The 21,593-nt window shown below is 58.2% G+C and overlaps 1 protein-coding gene across 1 annotated transcript; it reads left to right on the top strand.

Moving 5' to 3' along the window:
- Nucleotides 1-2,326: 2,326 nt before the first annotated feature.
- rrp5 (rRNA processing protein Rrp5/programmed cell death protein 11) lies at nucleotides 2,327-20,551 on the top strand (the record flags this gene model as incomplete). Its single annotated transcript, XM_002954091.1, has 25 exons — nucleotides 2,327-2,602; nucleotides 3,323-3,409; nucleotides 3,676-3,783; nucleotides 4,269-4,628; nucleotides 5,054-5,119; nucleotides 5,433-5,600; nucleotides 6,124-6,567; nucleotides 6,945-7,404; nucleotides 7,893-8,014; nucleotides 8,607-8,976; nucleotides 9,725-9,922; nucleotides 10,248-10,657; nucleotides 10,854-11,045; nucleotides 11,471-11,845; nucleotides 12,086-12,193; nucleotides 13,165-13,910; nucleotides 14,174-14,314; nucleotides 14,726-15,188; nucleotides 15,441-15,792; nucleotides 16,113-16,314; nucleotides 16,836-17,024; nucleotides 17,850-18,001; nucleotides 18,600-18,730; nucleotides 19,511-19,783; nucleotides 20,366-20,551. 25 exons carry the CDS (start codon nucleotides 2,327-2,329, stop codon nucleotides 20,549-20,551), a joined length of 6,579 nt encoding a protein of 2,192 aa, XP_002954137.1.
- Nucleotides 20,552-21,593: the final 1,042 nt, after the last annotated feature.

The raw sequence follows: 21,593 nt of genomic DNA, 5'->3' as shown, positions 1-21,593 counted from the left end.
CTGCATTAGGATGTAAGACGATTAACACACATCAGGCAGTTGGACATTGCTGCTTTTTGGTGGCCAAGGCGTTGGATGTTACTTGACATGACTAACTTGTCAGTTTGGTTGCCCGCCGGGGACTGGGATGCGCTGTGGGCTCGTGAGAGACGAGCTGGCAGCGTTTGACGCACGGAAGGAGGTTGCAAGGGCACGGCACCTTGAGGCGCTGGGAATGCTGCGCAGGCTGTGCCGCTGTCGAGGCGTGATTGCAGGTTATAGGATTGTGACTATGCGATGCGTTATGGCGTCATTGAATGCGCGTGACTGCTTACCAATATCGTGAAGCCGGGAAGCGATCTTAGGGTCCCTTTTCCGGATGGATTTGTTTTTCGCGAAAAATCTTAATTCTATTCAAGAGTTGAGAACATTACGTCACGCGCAGATAAGCGAAGCGTAGTTCATTAATTTCAAGTTAGGACGCTTCGCCAATTGCCAGTTGTAGCTATGTCAGGTAAGCGTGCCTAGAAAGGAGGGAGCAGGACGGGCAACGGGGTCTTAGCTTTGGCAGGCCAGACAGTTTTAATGTAGCCAATTCGTTTCGCATAGCATGCAGCGGTCGCCAAGCTAACGGCATGGTCTGTGCTGCCTGTTAGTTGCTTTTGCTTGAGTGATCGATGAGCCTCGGCGGGTGAACATGACCTGTGGGTTGACGTTGGTGTGTGCTCGCGTGCGGGGTGCCGGTCGCCGCGTCCATTTTGGGGTGGAGCATTTCCTTTTTTGGTGCAAGAGGGCAGCCGTGCTGAAGACAAGGACCTCCTGGAGAAACGATGGACCAAAGGCTTGTACGCGTATGGCTCAATGCCACGCGTGTACGACGCTTTTGGGGGGTCGTCCTTTTTTCCTTTTTGAGCAATCATGCAACGGCGCGTATGGTACCATGTGGTTGGGCTTCGCCCGGACGCCTGCATATAATAATGGGCTGGTCTGGTGCTGCCTGCACCTACTGCGCATGCTGGGTGCGTGAGGGCAGGACGGTTTGGATTGTCTGGTTGCTATGAGGCTGTTGCCACAGCAACGAGACGGTTGCCGCTTTTCATTGTTGGGTTGCACCGCTTCTTGTTGGGTTGCAGGTCTCTCAATATGGCCTCTGTTTGGTGCCCGACGGACCTTTGTCGATGAACTGTCCTCGATCTTTCTTAGGCTGAACTCTTTGTTCTCGAGGCTCCTAGGATCGCATAGCAACCTTGTAGGCATTATCATTCCTTTTTCACTAGTCCGTCAATGTTCTAGCGCTATTGGTAAATTGGTAAAGCATGAGATCAAGTCGTTCTCTTTTACGCCTTGGTCTTGAGCCTTATTCCTTGTTTCGTGTTTACTAGAGGTTGGAGGTCCCGAATATCTCCGGGCCTGAAACGTGCTGACCCCGCTGGTTGAAAAACGCAGCCTTGCGAAATAAGGTGGCTTTGGCGATGTACCCCGGCAGTCAGGTGAATGCACGGTGACGAGTTTTTGTAAAATCTGGTGAGGAAGAGACAAGGGTTCCTTAAGTCTTAGGTGTCCACTGGGTGCCCCCTGTCAAGCAGGGTTTATGACCGCTCCATCCATGCGGGTGTGATGCACATTGGAGGCTTAAGGCTGACGGTCATGCGAAGGTTTTTTTAGCTCAACACCACTGGCACACAGTTGAAAGGATGCCGCGTTTGATTTTCCCTGCTTGGCTACTGCCCGCGATGTGGCGAAGGTATTAGTCGCCTCATGACATGAACGGCAACGTGCCAAATCTACGATTGACTCGTGCTCTATAATGCAGCCAGCGCTGCAGGCCTGTATGTCCGTCTGGCCGGTAAAGCAGTTGACGAAGACGTCACAAGGCGTCCTTACCTAACTGACACCCTATGGCTAGGACCTGGCCAGTCGTTTTACCTCTGTTTGTTCCATCTCGCCAAAAGGCATCGTTGATCAGAAGCCTGATGGTCGGGTTTATGGAGTTTGTCCACTTCTTCCCAAGCTGCTTGCACTTGCGGAAAGCTACTTGCACTTATGAATTGTGAAACGCGTCGACGAATATTACGTCTTACGCAATTTCAAAATTTATAATGTAATGATGTATCCATACCCGATAAATCGTGGGCCTTGGAAGGAACTATCGTTGTCAGTTAGGCTCTGGAGCGATGTCGCACAACATGTTTAATTCGCAACTCACTACGTAGTTTTACTAAATCCTGAGGTATAACTAAAGTAATTCTATCTTGCAGTGTAGCTCTGCTTGGTCATAGTATTTTTATGCTGCGATATGTCGAACCATAGTCAGCGTTAATAACTTGTCTTGGCGGACGCCAGGACGATGGCCGGGCAACAGTCGCAAAAGAAACGGCGGTCTGCCGGAGGTGCAGTGCCTCACGAGCAAGAGGCGCCGCAGGCTAAACGGCCAAACCAGCGGTTAGAAGAGCCCACACGGAATCCTTTTGCTGTCAAAGAAGAGGATTTTCCTCGCGGTGGCGCTGATACTCTTACTGCGTTGGAACGGCGTGAGCTCACTGAAGCAGCGCGGAGGGAGGTTGAGCAAGAGCTTGCCGACGGGAAGCAACCAAAAAGCAAAAAGGCTCGGCTATCCAAACAGGTGAGCAATTAATTTGCTTTTGATGCGATCTAAGGCTTTGGTTTAGCACCGCCGCCGCCGAAAGCCGCCGCATCCCGGAGTCGTCACGGCCATAGCGGCGGCAAATAAGGTACCCTTGCTGGCGTTCCGAAGCACAGATGCCGTATGTAGCTTTATCATTGATTTGATTATTTTAGGAATACACGCTGGTCGGCATGCCTCTCCCTTGGACCTTCCCCCACCGGCCATCTCACGCGACTCCATGTTTCACGGCCGCGGACATTGCCTCCCTAACTACATGTACATAGAAACCTGTGCAAATTCTCGGCTTTCACCTTCAATGGAACGTGGTCTGGTCTCTCCTCATAATGTCTCCGCGCCTCGGGTCCCCGCCCACCCATTTCCAACACAGCAGCCGCTAGCAGCACGCCGAAACCCTCAAAGCCTGCCCTCCAGGAAGCCATCACAAAACTTTTCGTTGGGAACCCGGCTGTACGGCTGCCAGGGCTACGACTGATCCCGCCTCGTCTTACTACACACCCGCTCTTAGGCCAAAATCACACACGCGAAATTCGCCCGTCCTAACAAACACGCCGCAGCTCAGTCCCGTAAAACATTCTCCCGCAGAAGCGCTACTGGCCCCACGTGGATCCTCAAAACCCCCCCTCCACACACACACACATATCCACTTTGGCCCCCTCTGCTCGCCTGCCTCTGCTCCCCGCGGCCGCTGCGGATCAGGAGGATGAGGAGGACACCTTCTTCCGCAAGCACGCCGCGGCCGTGGAGGGCAAACTCGCCAAGCACGTGGACCTGCTGCGGGTCAAGGTACAGCTGGCACTGATGGGAAAATCACGTGGATATTTTAGAATATATAAATAAATACCTGTTGAATTCGCACAAAAAATCCGTATAAGCTCATGAAGGACTCGTACAAGACCCCCATGCCCGGATGAGTCAAATGAAGACGAACCGTTTCTGGCTGGGATTGCCTGCCTTTCCCTTTTTCTAACCCTTCGTTTCCTACATATGTAGAAAAAGCCGTGTTCATTTTCACAATTTCATTTGTTCGTTTCCTTGGGTCCCCTTTACAGGACCTTCATGCCGGCACCCGCGTGTGGGGTATGGTGCTGGAGGTGACTCCGCGGGGTTTGGTCGTCAGCCTTGCCCACGGGTTGCGGGGGTACGTGGCGCCCAACCAGGTGCGTGTTTATGTCCGTGCAGTGATTCTGTCGTGTGCAGCGGGTGTGCTTTATCGTGTAAGGGCAAGTCAAGTGTGTGTGCGTGTGCGCGGCTACATGCAGCAGAGCGCTCCCCTCCCGAGAGCCTAGGAGGGCCTTTGTAAACGACCTCCTACTTGCACCTATCCGCACTTTGGCGCTTATCAACAAGGCTTGTTGCCATGACCGCGATTGCTCAACATCCAGCACACAACGAACGAGCTTTAAAGCGCTCGCCGATACTATCAAGGCGCAGCGGGCAGTCGCAGAGCAGTCGCTCAAGTCGGGCGGTATGAGAAGGAGCACAAGCGGGCAAAGATTACCACGTGTTGCCGTCGTGGGATTTCCTTGTACATTGCTGGATCTGTCCTCCTCCTTCCACCACTTGTGCACATGCCCTGTGCGATAAGATGCTTTGGTTGTTGTTTCCCTCCAACCATCCCTCCCGCCGTGTCGTGGGCCCACAGGCCTCAGACGTCCTGGCGCTCATGCTTAAAGCCCAAAAAACGGCAGCAGCAGCAGCGGCTGGCGATCGCGGCGACGTCGCTCGAAAAAAGGGTGCCGCGCTGCTGGAGGCTGCGGGTGGCGTCGTGCCGCCGCTGACGGACTTGTTCGTTGTCGGACAGTTCGTACGGGGGGTCGTGATGGAGGCGCCGACAGGAGAGGATACCGGTGGCGGCCGCAGCGCGAAGCACGTGGCGCTGAGCCTGTTGCTGCGTGACGTGCAGGGCGGGTTGGGCAGCGAGGCGGTGGCGGAGGGGCTGGCGCTAGGGGCTGTGGTGCGGAGCGTGGAGGATCACGGCTACACGTTGAGCTTTGGCATTAAGGTGGGTGTGAGGGTGCGGGTCGAATATGGGGTTCGAAGGCTGGGTAAGGGTTTCTCTTAATAAGGGTTCCTCTGACACCGGCCTGGTTGATATCGGTTCGCGTGTGATGGGGGTGGGGGGAAGGGGGTGGGGGGAAGGGGGTGGGGGGAAGGGTGGTACGAGGAGGAGGATGGGAGTGGGCGGGGGGACGGTGGGGACAAGTTAACAAGATAGAGGATGAGGAGTTCCGGGGGAATGGCGCGTTTGTGTATGTATGTATGTAAGTATGTATGATGGAGCCCTGTTTGCACTTTGTCCCCAGAATTATGATAGTGGGCGCCCACCGTTCAGGGATTGCCTCTTATTTATAAGAGGCGTCGTGGCCTCGTTCCCTACTGCCTGTCTGTGTGTCCATCCCTCTGTCTGTCTGTCTGTCCATCCACCAGGGCACCAGTGGCTTTCTTCGGAAGAAGGACCACGAGGCGCAGTTTGGAGAGGGCGTGGCGCTGCAGGTAGGGCCTGCTGGCGGGGCGGCTGGGCGGAATGAGCGATGCTGGTGGGCCGTTGGGCTGCTGCTGACACAATAGCAACGCGAACCCAAAACTCCCCTCTATGTGTAGTCGCAACAGTGCTTCATCTTCCATTCATGCTTCACCTAACAGCAGTTACGTGTTACTCACACGCGTTCACTCTCCCCCTTGTTTCTACACCGAACCTTTGAGCTTTGGCGCACAGCTGTTTCCCTTGTTGACTTTTGTACACACACACGCACACACATCTCTTCACCCTGACATACATGCATACATTCGGGCGTACACCACCTAGGTGGGCGGCCTGATTGATGTTGTGGTGCGCAACGCGGCTGACAAACGCAACGTGCTGGTCAGCTGTGCGCCCGGAGACGTGGCAGCCGCGGTCACTCGCGAGGCCGAGGGCATGTCAGGTCTGGGGGCGGTGCTGCCCGGGGCGCTGCTCAACGTCAAGGTCCGCAAGGTAGGGGCCTTTGGGAGCCTGGGGACGGCTACAGCAACAGCAACAATGAGAGCAAGAACATAAACCTACACGGATACGCGGGCCATACCGATGATGGGGATTGCAGGGATGGGAATGGTGGGGTGGGGCTTCAGCGGCGGTGGGGTCGTGATGGGAGTCTGGTTTGTCTTGGGAGGGGTTGTCTTGGGTGTGAATGGGGTGGAGGAGGGAGGCAGGCCAGGTCCAGGCCCAGGCCCATTAAGTGCGCTAAACAGTATACAAATGCCGCACAACAACCCGCATGCCCCGGTCGTCCTCCCGGACCCTGCCCTGCTTCACTTGGGGGCTGCGACTTCCGGTCCTTCCCACTTCCGTCGCATGTTCATGGGCAGCCATTTTGCTGAGGACGTCGGCAGCCATTTGCAGCAGGAGGAGGACGACGACGACTTTGACACAAGATGAGATAAATCCCTCCCTCCCTCTCGCACGTCCCCTCTTGTTGCCCCCACCATCGACCCGCCTGCCACCCACCGGGCACTGCCAGGTCCTCTCCAACGGCCTGCTCGTCTCCTTTCTGACCTTCTTCCACGGTACTGTTGACCTGTACCACTTGCCAGCGGCGTCTGCAGCTGCAGCAGCAGCAGCAACAGGGGGAGCCGCCGGCAGCAAGGACTGGCGCAAGCTGTACCCGGAGGGCACCAAGCTTCGTGCTCGGCTGTTGTACGCGGACTTGGTCAGGAAGCGCGCCGGGCTGTCGCTGCTGCCCCACCTTGCGGCGCAGACGCTGCCGAGCCCGGTGCCCGTGCTGGGCAGTGTGTTTCCGGAGGCGGAGGTTGTGCGGCTGGACGCGGCGGGGGGCCCGGGGCTGCTGCTGCGGATGGAGGGGCTGCCGGAGGGGCCGGTGGCGGGTTATTGCCACGTATCCAATGCGTTGGAGGAGAAGAAGGTGGCGAAGGAGGCTGTGGCGGCGATGGCGGAGAAGTACAAGGTACGGGACCGGACGGGTGCCGAGCTTTGGCGTTTGCAGTGCACGGTGGCGGTGCGGATTGGCTCGGCTCGGCTAGTCCCGCAAGGCTGGCTGACTCCTGCACTCGGGGTTTACTCGTATCAACGAGAACGAAAAAGCGATTACACATGATGATCCTTTGACGTCATCATCTCTACATCCCACTGTAGCAGCTGGTACATCGTACGGCACGCATAACGTCTACAATGACGCGCTAAGGCGCTCCGCACCCCAACATCGTGTTGAGAGGTCTTTTCAGCGAGGCCAGCAAATACATTGTACACTCGCCCCTGCCTCCTTCCAAACCTTGCCAAGTGTTTTCTCCTCTCTGCCCTGTTCCCCACCCCTTGCACCGCAAGGTCGGCACCAAGCTGCCAGCCCGCGTCATCGGCTACCGCCTTCTGGACGGTATGGCATCTGTGACCGTACGGCCGAGCCAAGTCAACGCCGCCGTTCTGTCGTTCACTGACCTAACGCCGGGGATGCTCGTCGCCGGCACCGTCATTTCCGTACCCGATCGCGATGGCGACGGGCCGTTGCTCGTACAAATTGCGGAGGGCGTGAAGGGCCTGGTTCCGCCGCTGCACGCGTCCGAGCTAACGGGCGCTGCGGCGGCGGCGGCGGGTAAGACTTCCGGGGGAAAGAGGCGGATCAAGGTGAAAGTTGGCGACCGTGTGGAGGCCCGGGTTTTGGATCTGGATCTTGGCGCCCGCAAGGTGACGCTGACGCTGCGTAAGGCCTTTCTGGCAACCAAGGCGGCGCCGCTGGTCTCGGCGGCTCAGGCGGTGCCGGGGTCGAGATTCCACGGCATGGTAACCGGTGAGTTTCGACCCGGGGTTGGGAGAGGGGTTGGGAGACAGTGGAGACAGTGACGGTGTGGGTGTAGGTGGTTGGGGGAACTGTACGAGCTGTACGAAAGGTAACGTGGGGGACTTGGAGCATTCTTCGCCTGAAAAGGGGAGGGTTTGCTGCCGGCTCGGGGTCATTTACCCGTGGAGGGCTGAGCGTCATGGCTAATATACCGAATATAATGTTCAGGGACAATGTCAAAAGGTGAAATACGTGTTGTTTGTGCGTTTCATCTGTTCATAATGTTGAGTGGCCCCATACCCCTAGAGTTTCACCAACCTAGATCTCCTTAAAACTATGAATGTATGTATGTATGTATATTATATTTCCCCTGCACCACCATTGCCCGACCCCCATCTTTTCTCCTCACCCGTCCCCTCACCCACCTCTCTGTGCCCTCGCACACCTCCACATACGCACCTCCACACACCCCGGCCACCTCTCTGTCACCCGCCCAGGCCTTCACGACCGTCTGGGTGTGTTCGTGTCGTTCTTCAGCGGCCTTTCCGGGCTAGCATCCCACGACGACTTGGGACTCGAACCCGGGCAGGACGTCAAGGAGGCGTTTGGCATCGGTCAGGTAGGGGACCTGCCGCAACTTCCTTTCCATCTTTATCATAGCTCACGTATGCTAGGCTGTTCCTAATGTGATGCACAATACACAACTGTTGTTCAGTTTCGGGTAATACAGCCATTAGCCAGCAGTAATGGTGCTCTACCACTACCTCTGCCGATAGGGGGAATAAATTTCTGTAAAATGTCGTATTTCCTGAACAGTTGTGAGGAGGGTGCAGGGAGAGGATGGGAGAGAGCGGGGTGCCAGGACCGCCACTGCTGCCATTGCCCCCATCGCCCTGGGGCGGTGCGATCGCTGTCGCTACCGCCATTGCGGCGGCTCCTTCACCTTCACCGCACTCGGAAGGGATGGGTGGGGGAGGCTGGGGACTTAGGAAGGCCGCTTGGTGGAAGCCGGGTTCATGCCGTGCTCCCGCACTGTGCGACAACACCAACAGTGACAATCTACAAAAATCACAAAACAATCACAACGGCGAGCTTTTTCAACGGCGCCTCCCAGTTTTGAACCCCACGTTGAAGTTTGGATTAGACCCATCACTATTGCTGCGCGTCATTGCTCTGAGCCAGTCCTGGGGTCGCTGTTGGGGGTGTTGTAGGTGGTGAGGGCAACCATCCTATCGACTGCCGGCGGCCGCATCAAGCTCTCACTGGCGTCGAAGTCGGCCGCCGCCGAGGCGGCGGCAGCGGCGGCGTCGAACGGCATCTCCACCCCCGACCTGTTGGGCGGCCTCCAGCCGGGCGACATTGCGGAGGCCGTCGTACTAAAGGTCCACAACGGCGGCGAAGGCGGTGACGCCGCGTCATCGGCGACGCCGTTTTACACGTGCCGGCTGGAAAGACCTGGGGTTAGTGGCGGCGGTAGCGTCCCTCTTGGAGTTCGTGCACGGTTAGAGGTTCCTCACTTGTCCGACCATCCCGCCGCGTTGGAGGCCTTCCGGGCTGTGGTGCGGCCGGGAACCAAGCTAGGTGAGTTAGTGAGGGGGAGGCGAGGGAGGGGAGGACAATGGGGTGAGGAAAGGGGCGAACGAGGTCTTCAGCGCGTTGACGATCCTAAAGTCGAATGAAGTCGAACAAGTCGAATGAAGTCGCTTCATTATGGGCCTCGGGTGTTGCATATGTGGTGGCTCGCTAGGGGGATGTGGGGGTGCGGGTTGAGGGAGGCCCCTTGAGTGGGTGTGGGGGTGGGGCGCGGTGCGTGTGCGTGTGCGTGTGTTTTTCAAAGTACATCTTTTCCCTCGTGCCGCGCTCGCTGCGTTTTACACCCACGCACCCCGCCTCGTGACATGGCGCTCAGCAGAGTCACCATTCCGTCCCTCCTTTTTGGGGGACGAGGTTTCTGAAGGAAAAAAGAAGCCTGGAACAGTTTGTTATTCGGCTTCCAGCGCCAGTTGGCAGTTGGCCCTTTGAACGCTGACATAGCGGGTGCTTTGGATCCAATAAATGACCTTTTGCTCACCGCAATGTGGTTCTTCTCTCCTTATCTCTCTCTCTCCCCCATTCTCTCTCTACTAGCCTCATTTTCGTTCTGCGATGTTCGGTCAAACCTACTTTCCCTTCCCCTTCAATCGTCTATATGCTTTGTCATACCCCCTTCCACTTGTAGGACATTTCTGATTTTTTTTCACATATGATTTCCCTCCTTCCTCTCATTTATCCCTTTTTGTGGTATCTTGACATATGGCAATCTTGGCGTGGTCTTGTTGGTGGGATAAAGGGCGCGTCGTGGTTCTGGAGCGGTTGGAGGCCGCACGCTGTGTACGGGTGAGCCGCAAGCCCTCGTTGCTGGCCGCTGGGGCGGCTGGGCGGCTGCCACGTCGCTTCGAAGAAGTAGTGGAGGGTGCCGTACTGCCTGGTTATGTGGCATCCGTCACACCGGATGCTGTGTACGTGCGCTTCCTAGGGGGCCTTACAGGTACGACTGTGTACGACTGTTTGTATGAGAGTGGGTCATTAAATTTGAATTCCTACTCGTATGCGGGGGATTTTAAGGGTTGCGATAGAGGACGCTGCCCAATGTACGGCTGTCCAGATCATATTGTGCTATATTGCCGTACATGAAAAACACGTATCCACGTGCTGTGCATGCCTGCTCAGGCCCTTCTCCCCACAGTTTCCCCTCTTCCCCCCGAGTGTTGCCTGTGTACGGCATTAAGAAGAACTGATCGCATTGATACGGCGCGCATGCTAACGTGCCGTGTGCGTGTGGGTCGGTATGTGTGTGTTTTCGTGTACTGCAGGTCGTGCCGGTTTGCCGCAGCTGTCGGACGTGTTCGTGTCGGAGCCCCGCCTTCTCTTCGCCGAGGGGCAGAGTGTACGAGCTCAGGTGGCCGTGTGCGACGCCGCCCGGCAGCGCTTCACGCTAATGCTGAGACCGTCCGTCACCGCCTCAACCGACGGCGCCTTCCTGCTGGACTACTTTAAGGAGATGCAGCAGCTACAGGCTCTGCGGGCGGAAGCGGAGGCCGAGCCGGGCGGGGGTGGTGGTGGTGGTGATGGTGCCGCGGGCAATGGCGCAGCCAACGGGGGATCCGCCGCGCCCCCGGCGGATCTGGACCCGGCGAGGGTGTTCCCGCTGGGCGGTTTAGCAGCGGCGAGGGTGCACGAGGTCAAGGAGTACGGCATCGTGTGCGACATGGACGAGCATCCGGTGCGTGTTGTGATGTGATGTGATGTGATGCAACGTAGCGTGCCGTGATGGTGGGCTTTCTATCTTGTGATTGATTTCCCCCTCGGGACTCCGTTTCTCTCCCCCGCTTCCGCCTCCCCCCCTGTATCCGGGTGAATCCCCGACCACTTGACTCTGGGTCTCCATGCTGCTGCTTTCTGCCTCCTGACTCCCGCAGGACGTGGTGGGTTTGGTTCCCTCCAGCCACGCGGGCGCCCTGGGTCCCTCCCCCGCCGTGGGCACCCGAGTGCGGGGTCGTGTGCTGGATGTGGTGGGCCACCAGGGCCTCGTGGAGCTCAGCTTGAAGCCGGGGATGGTGGCGGCCGCCGAGGACGGGGCGGCGGGCAGGGCGGCGGCTAGGCAGCTCAAGGTGCGAGGGGCGTGTTGGGAGCCTTACGGGCTTATTAGTTTGGGGGAAGGGGGATGACCCGAGGGATGGGTGTGCGCGTGGCGGGGTGGGGAGAAGGGCGCGCGAAGGCTACGGGGTGGGGACCCATGCAGGGTGCATGGATGTGTTTTTCGAGACCCTCGTGCTGTGTGGTGTGGTCCACTGTACGCTGTGTAGGATGAAGTTGGGTGGGAGGGGGAGGGCCAAAACATAATATATTGTAAACGGAATTCGCGGCTATTTCGTCTTGCCAATAAAGTAGGAGCAAATTTGATATCCGGGCAAATGTGAACCTACTGCACACACACACCCTTTCCGTCCGGCAGTTCACTTCACATCCCACTTTCTCGCGTATGATTTACTTATCCCCCCTTGTCCGCCACATGCAAATAAACCTCGTGACGCAGCCCGGTGTGGCGGTGGAGGCGGTGGTGGAGGGCATACGGCCCGGGGAGTACCTCATCTTGTCGCTACCGCAGCACTCCGCCGCGCTCGCCTACGCCGCCGTCACCGACTACAACACGCCGCGACCCGACCTGGTGCCGCGAACCTTCACAGTTGGACAGCGGCTCACGGCCACGGTGGCGGCGACGCCGCCGGACGCGCCGCTGGGGCGTATCGTGTGTCACGTGCCGCTGACGCGCATCGGCGGCGGCGCCGGCGGCAAGGGCGCCGCCGCCAGCGGCGGCAAGAAGGTGACACTTGACCCTGGGTCGGTCGTGGAGGCGGTGGTGACGGGCATTCAGCCATACCAACTGGACGTGTCCGTGTGCGGCGGCAAGGTGACGGGGCGGATTCACGTGACGGAGGTGGTTGACGTGGACGTCGACGCGCTGGTAGCGGCAGCGACGGCGGCGCAGCCAGCTGCGGCCAGTGATGGCGGTGCCGCGGCGTCGCCGGCCGCGGCAAAGAAGGCCCGGAGGGCTGAGCCAGTGGCGGCGGCGGCGACGGCGGCAGCGACTCTTTCCACCGGCGGCGGCAGCTGCAGTGTTAATCCTCTGGACAGCTTTCGTGTGCATCAGACAGTGGAGGCAGTTGTGCTAGGTCGGCTACAAACCGGGGAGGGCCACCGCCCGGGTAGTGTCTGGGATTTGTCATTGCGGCCGTCGCGGCTGGCGAAGGCAAAGAAGGTACGGCGTGTAGCTGTTCATCCACGTGATGAGGTGGTTTTGGTTTCGGAGAGGTGGAGGCGGGTTTTGGTTGTTGGTTGGCGGAGTTTGTTGAGGTTTTTGGTTGGGATGGCCGGCCTCGCCGCGGTCTATCGAGCACACCCGAGCAACGTCGTGTCTTTTCCGGAGTTATCCGTTTTATTAAAGGCCCCTGCTGCCATTCGCCCCTGCTGCTGCTGCTGCTGCCATCGTCGCACATCCCTCCACAATTGCCCCACAAATGTGAGAACGATAACACACCGTTGTTTCATGTGTGTGTCAATTTGATGAAGCCTTTTGCGATGATGACGGCACAAGGGCTCTGTACCCATGCACAACGTGCGAGTCTTCCCGCTCGACCCCGTCTTTACTTACTGCCCATGGGTCGTGGCGGAGTTTCTCACCGCACCAAATTAGGCAAGAGGCGAGGGGTTGCACTTGCGCCTGTCGTTTCTCTCTCGGCGCCGGCTGTACGAGCGGCAGTAGCCTCTCCAAGGCGATGACTGCTGCTCTCCTAATCCCCTGGGAGGTGTCGAGGACATGGATGAGATGTTTTTGTTTGTGTATTTTTTTAAACCCAATGACCCGGGAGGAAAAAGAAATAATTGCTGCTGGACAGGCGGCACACGCTTTGCATGCTTGTCTTGTCTTCCATCGTAATGCTTGGCGGCCACTTCCCGCGCATATTCCACGTCTTCATTTCCGTCACCACTATCTCCACCGCCACCGACGCCAAGGTCACGACAATTCAGGGTTGTTATTTTTACGAGCATCCCTTTTTATTTACCTTAGGGTTTTTTTGCCCTCTTCTTTTTTCCAATCAGCAAGAGGGCAAAAAAACCCTCTTCTTTTTTCCAATCAGCGCTAACTCCGTCCATGCTGCGGTTCCATTCCTCCTTCCCCACTGCCGTGGGCCTCCCCCCTCACCCCTTCCCTCCTATGTCTTGGTCCAGGGTGAGCCCCCGGTGCCCTCTGTGACGCTGTCCTCTCTGGCCCCCGGTCAGCAACTGCCCTGCTTTGTGCTGGAGGTGGCGGAGGACGCGTTGTGGCTCGGCGCGGGACCTGCCGTACGCGGCCGTGTCGCTGCTCTGGACGCCTCCCTGGATCCCGACGTCCTCACCGACCTCTCCTCCACCTTCCCGCCGGGTACTGTCGTACTCGCGCGTGTCCTGGCCGTGAGCCGCAAACGGAATTCGTTGGACCTGTCGCTGATAGATCCGTGCAGCGGGACGACCCGCGGGTCAGTGGCTGGCGGCGGCGCCGCCGCCACTACCGCAGCTCCTCTGCCGCCAGAGGGCGCGTTGGTGATGGGCCGCATCCTGGCCGCCAACGGCGGCGGCGTGCGTGTTTCCATCGGGCATCGCCGGGCCGGCAGTGTGGCTTTGACGGATATCTACGACGAATGGGTGCCGGATGCGCGGGCTGGGTTGCGCGAAGGCGCGTACGTGCGTGTGCGGGTGCTGGGCCGCGACGGCGACTTTGCGGTGCTGTCGCTACGGCCGTCGCGCGGCGGCGCTGTGGCGGGTTCCAAGCCCTCGGTAACGGCTGCGGGGAGCAAGAAGCAGGGCGGCTCATCATCATCTGCGACTGCTGCGGCGGCGCCGGAGCTGATAAGTGCAGACTCACTCAAGGTTGGCGCGACGGTGACTGGCTACGTGAAGCGGTGTGACGCCAAGGGGCTCTTCCTGGCGTTGGACAGGTATAAGAAGACTGGGGTGGTGGTGGTGGTGGTGTCATTATGGTTCTTGCGTGGGCTGTGAGACTGTGGGCAAACCCGTGGGGAGGGGGGAGGAAATGCCTGGAAGGAAGGACCAGTTTAGTTTTTTTTTTGAGGGGGGAAGGGTTCTTGCGTTCGCCTTTTCGCTGTCCATCCTATTCCACGTCATGCTGAAGGCGTGTTGCGTGGCGGCGGCGCCAACCGCGTCTTTTACCGCTCGGTGGCTGTGCTGCGGCTGCTGACAGGTTCCGCGACGGGCACATCAAGCTGGTCAACTTGTCTGATGGCTTCATCGAGGACCCCGCGGCGGCCTTTCCTGCGGGGATGCAGCTTGAGGCCCGAGTGCTGCGAGTGGGGGAAGGAGGGCGGATCGAGCTCACTTTGCGGTGGGGAGGTGGAGGGCGGGAGAGGGGGGAATGGTGGGGGTGTTGAATGGGTTGAATGGGGCGGGGGGCGGGAGAATGACGTTGCAGAGGGGAGAAGGGGCGCGGCGCAGCTCCACGTCTAGAGTAGAAAAGCATAAAAATCCGAATTTCTCTCCCTCGCACACATGACGCGCACCGTCCTCGCAATCCTCTCTCCACCCTTGCTCTAACCCTTTTCGTGCATCCCTCCCTCCCTCCCTCTCCCCATCAAAGATCAGCAGTGAAGTAATTCAGCCATCGGCAGATGCTGAGGATTTCTTTGCTTTTTGCACATTAAGATGTCTCGCCCCCACAGCCAACTAAACCCTGCAAACCCACCCACCCCCAATTCCTTTGCCGCCACCCTTCCGCGCTAACCCGCCTCGGGCACAGCTCTGCCACCCGCCAGACCTCGGGGTCCGCAGCGCCTGCCGTACAGTCCCTATCCGAGCTACGACCGGGGCAGCTGGTCTCGGGCCGTGTGCGGCGTGTGGAGCGGTTCGGTGTGTTTGTGGAGGTGGGCGGCAATCCGGGGTTAGTGGGTCTGGCGCACATCAGCGAGTTGGCGGATGGGCCTGTCAAGGACATCAACTCGGTCTTCAAGTCGAAGCAGCTGGTCCGTGCTGTAGTTACCAAGGTGGATGTGGAGGCGAGTCGGCTGTCGCTGTCTATGAAGCCCTCCACGATTAACGAGGCTGAGAAGGCGGAGGCAGAGGCTGGCGGGGCGGGTGATTCCGGCGGAGGAGCAGGGGGAGGCAAGAAGAAGGGCGTGAAGCGGCAGAGAGGCGCGTCTGATATCGACAGCGAAATAGCTGAAGCTGGGGCGGATGAAGACGATGATGACGATGACGGCGAGGTGAGGTTACTTTGGGTTTCATCCACGGCTGTGTGTGTGCGGGGGGGGATGTGTGGGGTGGGGTGGGGTGTCCGTCTAGTCAAGGATTATTATGGCTTCCTTCCTGCCGCTGCGTGTGCTTACATACTACTGGAAGGCGTTCTTTTCGTTCAGATCTTGCGGCTTTTGACACGAAACGGACGCTGCTTGAAGTACGCGCGGCCCTGCTTCACTTGACTTCTGTGATTCCATTGCACACCGCGGGCTCTGTAGATTCTGCTCAGTTTCTCCTGCTTTTCATATTGGCTGAGGGTGATGGGATCTGCGGGTGGTGCGATGCGACCACCGCAGGGACTTGAGGACGGCGCAGCGGCTGCGGCAGCAGGCGCGGCCGCGGGAAGCAGTGAAGATGATGACGATGATGACGACGAGATGGGCGAGGATGGGGAGGGAGGCGCCCGGGCGATGGGCTCCGATGGGGATGTAGATGACGTTGAAGTATCGGATGATGACAACGACGACGATGATGATGATGATGATGATGAGGAGGAGGAGGAGGAGGAGGAGGGTGATGGGGATGAGGAGGAGGAGCAGGGCGGCGCCGCACTGGCGAGATCCCGGCCAGGTATGAACTTCTGAGGGGTGAGGGCGGGGTGCTGGGGATGGCGGGAAGGCCAGGAAGTATGAGGGAAAGCCACCCGCCCATCACCACCTACCATCGCTCCATCCGCCGTCCCAGACTGATAGCACCTTGCATCCGTGTCTTCCGTACCTGAGTGGTGCGTTTCCAAATCAAGCCACTACCTTTCTGAACGTACGGTCCTCGTTCCTCACCCTTACCTTGACTACACCGCGTCCCTTCGTCCCACTTTCCTAATGCGTTATGGATGATGCCATTTTTCACCCTGTGTTCCTTTTTCCTCGGGGTGTTCCTTTTTTCCCAAGGCACCACAATTGCAGCTGGCAACTTGGACCTCACCGCACCGTGGGGGGAGCTGTTGTTGGCGGATGACCCACGGGTCGCTGGCGGTGCGGCGGGAGCCGGGCCCGGTAGCGATCTGGCGGCTGCGGCTGATGGCGAGGGGAGTAAGAAACTGTCCAAGGGGCAAAAGAAGCGGCTCAAGGAGCAGCGTGAGCTGGAGATCCGGTAAGGATCGTTTAGGGGTGAGCTTTTGGTGAGGGGGGGAAGATGGCGGGGGAACGGTGAGGAGGGGGGTGAGGGAGGTGAGTAAGGGGAAATCGTTCCGGAGCGGGGTTTGTGGATTATCGGTTTGGTGCTTTGGTTACGGAAGGCTAGCTGCGCTGCGTGAAGAAGTAAAAAGCGTTGTGGGCGTCTTGCTGCGGTCGATTTTAGGGTGATAAATGACACTTCTATTTAGCCGACAATTTCCTTGCCATCAATTTAACAAGTTCAATAGAAAGACCACCGCCAAAGGAATTCGGGCTATTCACGGGGATATAGATTTCCCAGGCGGAAATAAACTTCAAGGAAAGCTCCACATTTTCTGTTGTTTGACTTCCCTTTCGCTCCAGACCGTCTCTTAGGGACACCCCCGGGGTGACGGAACTATCAATCCACCATCAGAGCCCGGACGACCCACCCCTCGCTGAACCGCGTCAACCCCCTTTTTCACCCCCTCATCTCACCTTTCACCTCACCCCCCTCAGGGCTGCAGAGCTGGCTCGGCTGTCTGGGTCCGCCGCCGCCACCGGCCCCGCCGACTTCGAGCGGCTGGTGCTCTCCTCCCCGAATAGCTCCTTCGTCTGGATCAAGTACATGGCGCTGCACCTGGGCAAGGGAGACGTGGACGCGGCACGGAAGGTGGCGCAGAGGGCGCTGGATACCATCAACTACCGGTAGGGGTGGCTGTGAGATCTCGGGGGTGGGGTGGGAGGGAGGGGGTGGGGCTGAGGGGAGCCGGCGTAAGGGGCGAAGAGATGTGTGCGGTTCTGGCGGGTGATAGCACCACCAGCGTGCGCTATGATGATGGTGATAGCCAAGGCTATTGTTCGTTCGGTTGAGGATTAGGGATGCCTTTTTTTCTGTATGTCGGTCTTGACAGTTCGTCTGTTTGTCTGGCGAGCTGGGCGGGGATGGTGAAGTGGGGGAGACATCGCATCTCCGGCAGTCGCAGTGGCATTGGTGGTGGTGATGGCGTGATACAGATGATGGCGGACAACTATCCGGCTCGTCTCTCGGGTCCCACGTTTCACGCGGGGGACCCGAAGTACTCTATTGTGGCGCAGTCCGGCTGATTTCCTCCGCACAATGACATGCACGATTTATCTGCCCCTCGTGCGGCGATCTAACCCGCCTCGGGGCTAAAACGGCGTGCGAGATCCTCCCCCACACCACATGACGCACTCCTCTTGATACTTCGCCGTGGACCTCTCCATGGCCTTAGCCATCCGCACCCTCCTCCTCTCACGCGTGCCCTGTCGGCCGCATGCTCATGCTTCAAGAACGCCTTTTGGTCAGTTCTACTCCTGGTACACTCTTGCCCTGGCAGCAACTTCACTCGTTCGTGGTTCGTCTTTTCCCCGCATGCTCCCAGTCCCGTCCGGCGCCTTCGTCACGTGCTGCATCAATTCTCGCCCCTTTCCCCCCTTTCGTTTCCCCCGGACTCCCCTTCCCCCACCTTCGTTCCCCGCGCTCCTCGTCTCTCCGGATGCCGTGTGTAGTGAGGAGGGCGAGAAGTTCAACGTGTGGGTGGCCTGGCTCAACTTGGAGAATGCGTACGGCAGTTCTCCCAGTCCCGAGGAGGCGGTTATGGAACTGCTAAAGAGGGCCCTGCAGTACACGGACCAGAAGAAGATGTACCTGGCGGCCCTGGGTGGGTGCCCCGGCGACCAGGGGCTGAGAGCCTGGGGGTTTTGTTGCCGCCGTGAATCCATGCAGTGTCACTTGCAAGCAGTGTCGGGCGCCAGTCCCGTCCGGGTCTTCTGTCGTAACTACCTAGCTAACTAAGACTGGGTTGATGATTGCCACAGAGCTCTTTTAAAATCAAGCTGCAGCTCTAGGCATGCCGGTGTGAGGTGCTGGGGAAGAAGGGTGTACGCATGTGGTAGATGGAGGCTATGTTCCGGAATGGGTGCATATTTAATTGGAACGGAAACGGCTGTGTGAGCGTATTGTTAAGGCGAGAAGAGGGTTGGAAAGGATGGAAGGTGGTTTGCGGCCCTGCCCGGGCTAGGTCGCTGCCTCCTGAGCAGCCTGGTGACCGGACTGTTCCTTGCGACCCCCCACTTGCGATTGGGCAGTTTTCATCCTTCCCCCCTCTCACGCAGCCCCTGTCCGCTTCCTTGCCTTATCCCTGATGTCCCGCGGCGCTTTACTTCTTGTTTGGGTCTGCGCTTTGCTGTTTTCTTCTCCTTTCATGCAGCAGCTGCTGCTGCGATTGCTGTGCCGCCGCACTTGGCCCCGCTCCTCAGGCATCTTTGAGCGCAGCGGTCGTGACGATCTGGCTGAGCAGGTGGTGCGGACCCTGACTAAGAAGTTTGGCGGCAGCGCCAAGGTTTGGGCGAGGGCTCTGGAGCGTTCGCTACAGAAGGGAGACGGGGAGGTGAGGACGGACGTGGAGGGGTGTGGCCGCCCTGTGTGGTCGGGGCCGCCCTGTGGGGCTGTCGGCTGTCGGCATCCGTGTTACATGTAGCGGGGGAGCAGGAGAATGAAGTGCGGTGGGGCGAGGAAGAGGTTGTGGATGGGGGGGTCGCGTCGTGGGGCACTGCGGAGCGAGCCGGGGGGAGCGGTGCACGGACTGCCATGGGGCAGTGTTTTATGTGTTGGATGGAAGGGGGGACGAGACGTATGTGAAGAATCTTCGACGTGGATGTATATGTCAGTTCCGCTGGCTGGCGTTTGGGGGGCTGGGGATGGACGGGTGTGGGTTGTGGATGCGGACCTTGATGTTGATGATGCTGTAGGTGCAGAGTGATAGGTTTTCGTGCTCTGGATGATGACAGTCAGGGTTACGCCAGCGGCGGACAACTATCCGGCTCGTCTCTCGGGTCCCACGTTTCACGCGGGGGACCCGAAGTACTCTATTGTGGCGCAGTCCGGCTGATTTCCTCCGCACAATGACATGCACGATTTATCTGCCCCTCGCGCGGCGATCTATACCGCCCCGGGGCTAAAACGGCGTGCGAAATCGCTTCTTGCTTTTTAAATTTTTCGTCCTAGGCCTTTTCGCTTTTCCGCATCTCACGAAATTTCTCTTTGTCCTCGACGCCGCCGCCACCTTTTTTCCGCACCTTCTCTCCCTCCGCACCACCTCACCTCCATCCTCAATTTCCTTATCCTTCCAACCACCTCTGCTGCAGCCGCCCATTCGTAACCTTTAGAGACCCCCATCTTCATCTCCTACGTCCCGCCCTCCCCCGTCCCGTATGCCAATTTTCTCCGGGCTTTGCGCGTTGCCCAGTCTGCCCGGCAGCTGTTGGAGCGCGCCCTTCAATCTCTGCCCCCTCGAAAGCACATAAAGGCTCTTGTGAGAGCGGCGCTTGCGGAGTTCAGGTTGGGCAGTGCGGAGCGGGGCCGGGGGATCCTGGAAGGCGTCCTGCGCAACTACCCCAAGCGCCTCGACCTGTGGAATGTCTACATTGACCAGGAGCTCAAGGTACGCGGATGCACACCACCCCTCTCCCTCTCCCCCCAAACGGGGAGCTGGGGGTTAAGCTGTGTGTTTTGTTCTGTCGTAACAGGAAACGCCCGTCGGCGCGAGCAGACGCCGTTCCCCTGCATGTTTTTCCAACGGATATGTAGACCCCCCCCCGGATCTGTTCTTATCAGTCGCAGTGTTCTGCGATCCTTCTGCAGTTTCCCGTAATGTGATATCCTACGTGGGCGTCGGGTGTTGTGACTGGTGGCTTGTTCAGCTGCTTGACCTCTTCTCCTACGTACGTTATTTATTACCTTTGCTGGATGTTGGCCTTGCTGGCTTGATCCGATGCCTGTCGTTCTCCTGCTGTGGCTGTTAGCCTTCGGTGCTGGAAGCTTGTGGTTCTGGAGCCGACTGTGCCTTACTAAGATCCTGTTGGTATTGCTGCTGCTGCTGCTGCTGAGGATCTATTTTAGATTTGATTTTTTGTATTGCTAAGAAATAACGGTGTTCTTTTGTTATAACCTTGTGAGCCAAGATGGGGGGAATTTGTGTCGTGTGTTGTTTTGTGTTGCCGCTGCCTTTGTCGCGCCTTTGCAGACTGGTGAGCAGCAACGTATCCGCGCGCTGTTCGAGCGGGCCACCCACCTGCCACTGCCGCCCAAGAAGATGAAGTTCTTGTTCCGGCGGTATCTGGAATACGAGAAGGAGGAGGGCGATACGGCGGCTGTGGAGCACGTCAAGCGCCGTGCCATGGAATTTGTGGAGAGCTCACTCAAGGCGTGAAGGTTGAAACGTTGGAGGCTGTGGCCTGTTGGTTGCGGTGGGAGACGGCGCGGGGGTAGCAGTGAGCAGGGGAGTTTGACGCCGATTGTTTAGCACTATGTACCGCTCCTGTCAGAGGTGTCCAGCGCATCAGCACGGGTTTCGTGTTCATATGGTGGAATGAGGAGGTGGATAGGTGGGTTGTTGGTTTGGGCGGTTAGTGTTAGGCGGTGCAGTGTTAGGGGGCTGAGTGCGCGCCGTACGCGGGCGGAACTGCAGGCTGAAAATGTTGGGGGAGGGGAAAGGTGCTTGGGGTGCGGTGCAGTGAGCTGACGAGGGGGTTGCGAGGGTTTCATAAGGCACGGGAGCATTTTAGTGAATGAGGAGGCAGTTGTCAAGGAAAGCGCGTGTATTGTGCATATACGTGTACCCGGGGGCATTTTCGCTGTTTCCTGTTGCTTTGCAGCAGAGCACGGCAATAGCAGCAGAGCGCGGCAGAGGCAGCAGCAGCAGCAGGTGTCTGTGTTGGTTTCGGAGAACGAAATCAATCGCTTGGAGTGCAGCGCTCAACGTAATAGATACATGTGGATGTGTTTTAGGGTAGCATCCAACAAGCAAGCAGCGGCCATGAATTACGAGTGGACGTGATTTCGCGGTCTGGTGCGGGGGTGACGCCTGCCGTCGCATTTCTTGGATGAAAGCGCAGCACCTGGCGGCAAGGAGGCGAGGCTGGGGGAGGGGTATAGTAACTCTGATAACTTTGCATGGTTTTCTCATGACTCCGAATCGCCCTCACTGCATAAGCTCTGATGATAATGAAAAAGGTTTGCACGTCATGTGGCCCTGATGTGTAACTGTGTTGAAGTCGGCCTGGGCACCACAATCCGAAAAATATCAGCTACACTTTAGAGCAGGTGCTTCTGCACTTGCAGTCAGAGCAATTGCAAGAGCTTTTTGCCGCAGACACGTGTTTCTCTATCGTTGGGAAAGGGAGCAGAGCGCGGCTGGCTGACGATTGTGGATTTCCGATTCTGATCCTTCAGCGCGGACTGTAGCGTAGCCT

The sequence above is a fragment of the Volvox carteri genome (assembly GCF_000143455.1).
Source record: "Volvox carteri f. nagariensis unplaced genomic scaffold VOLCAscaffold_40, whole genome shotgun sequence".
Taxonomy (NCBI): Eukaryota; Viridiplantae; Chlorophyta; class Chlorophyceae; order Chlamydomonadales; family Volvocaceae; genus Volvox; species Volvox carteri.
The sequence above is the reverse complement of the archived record's forward strand: the minus strand, read 5'-3'. Positions and strand labels throughout refer to the sequence as shown.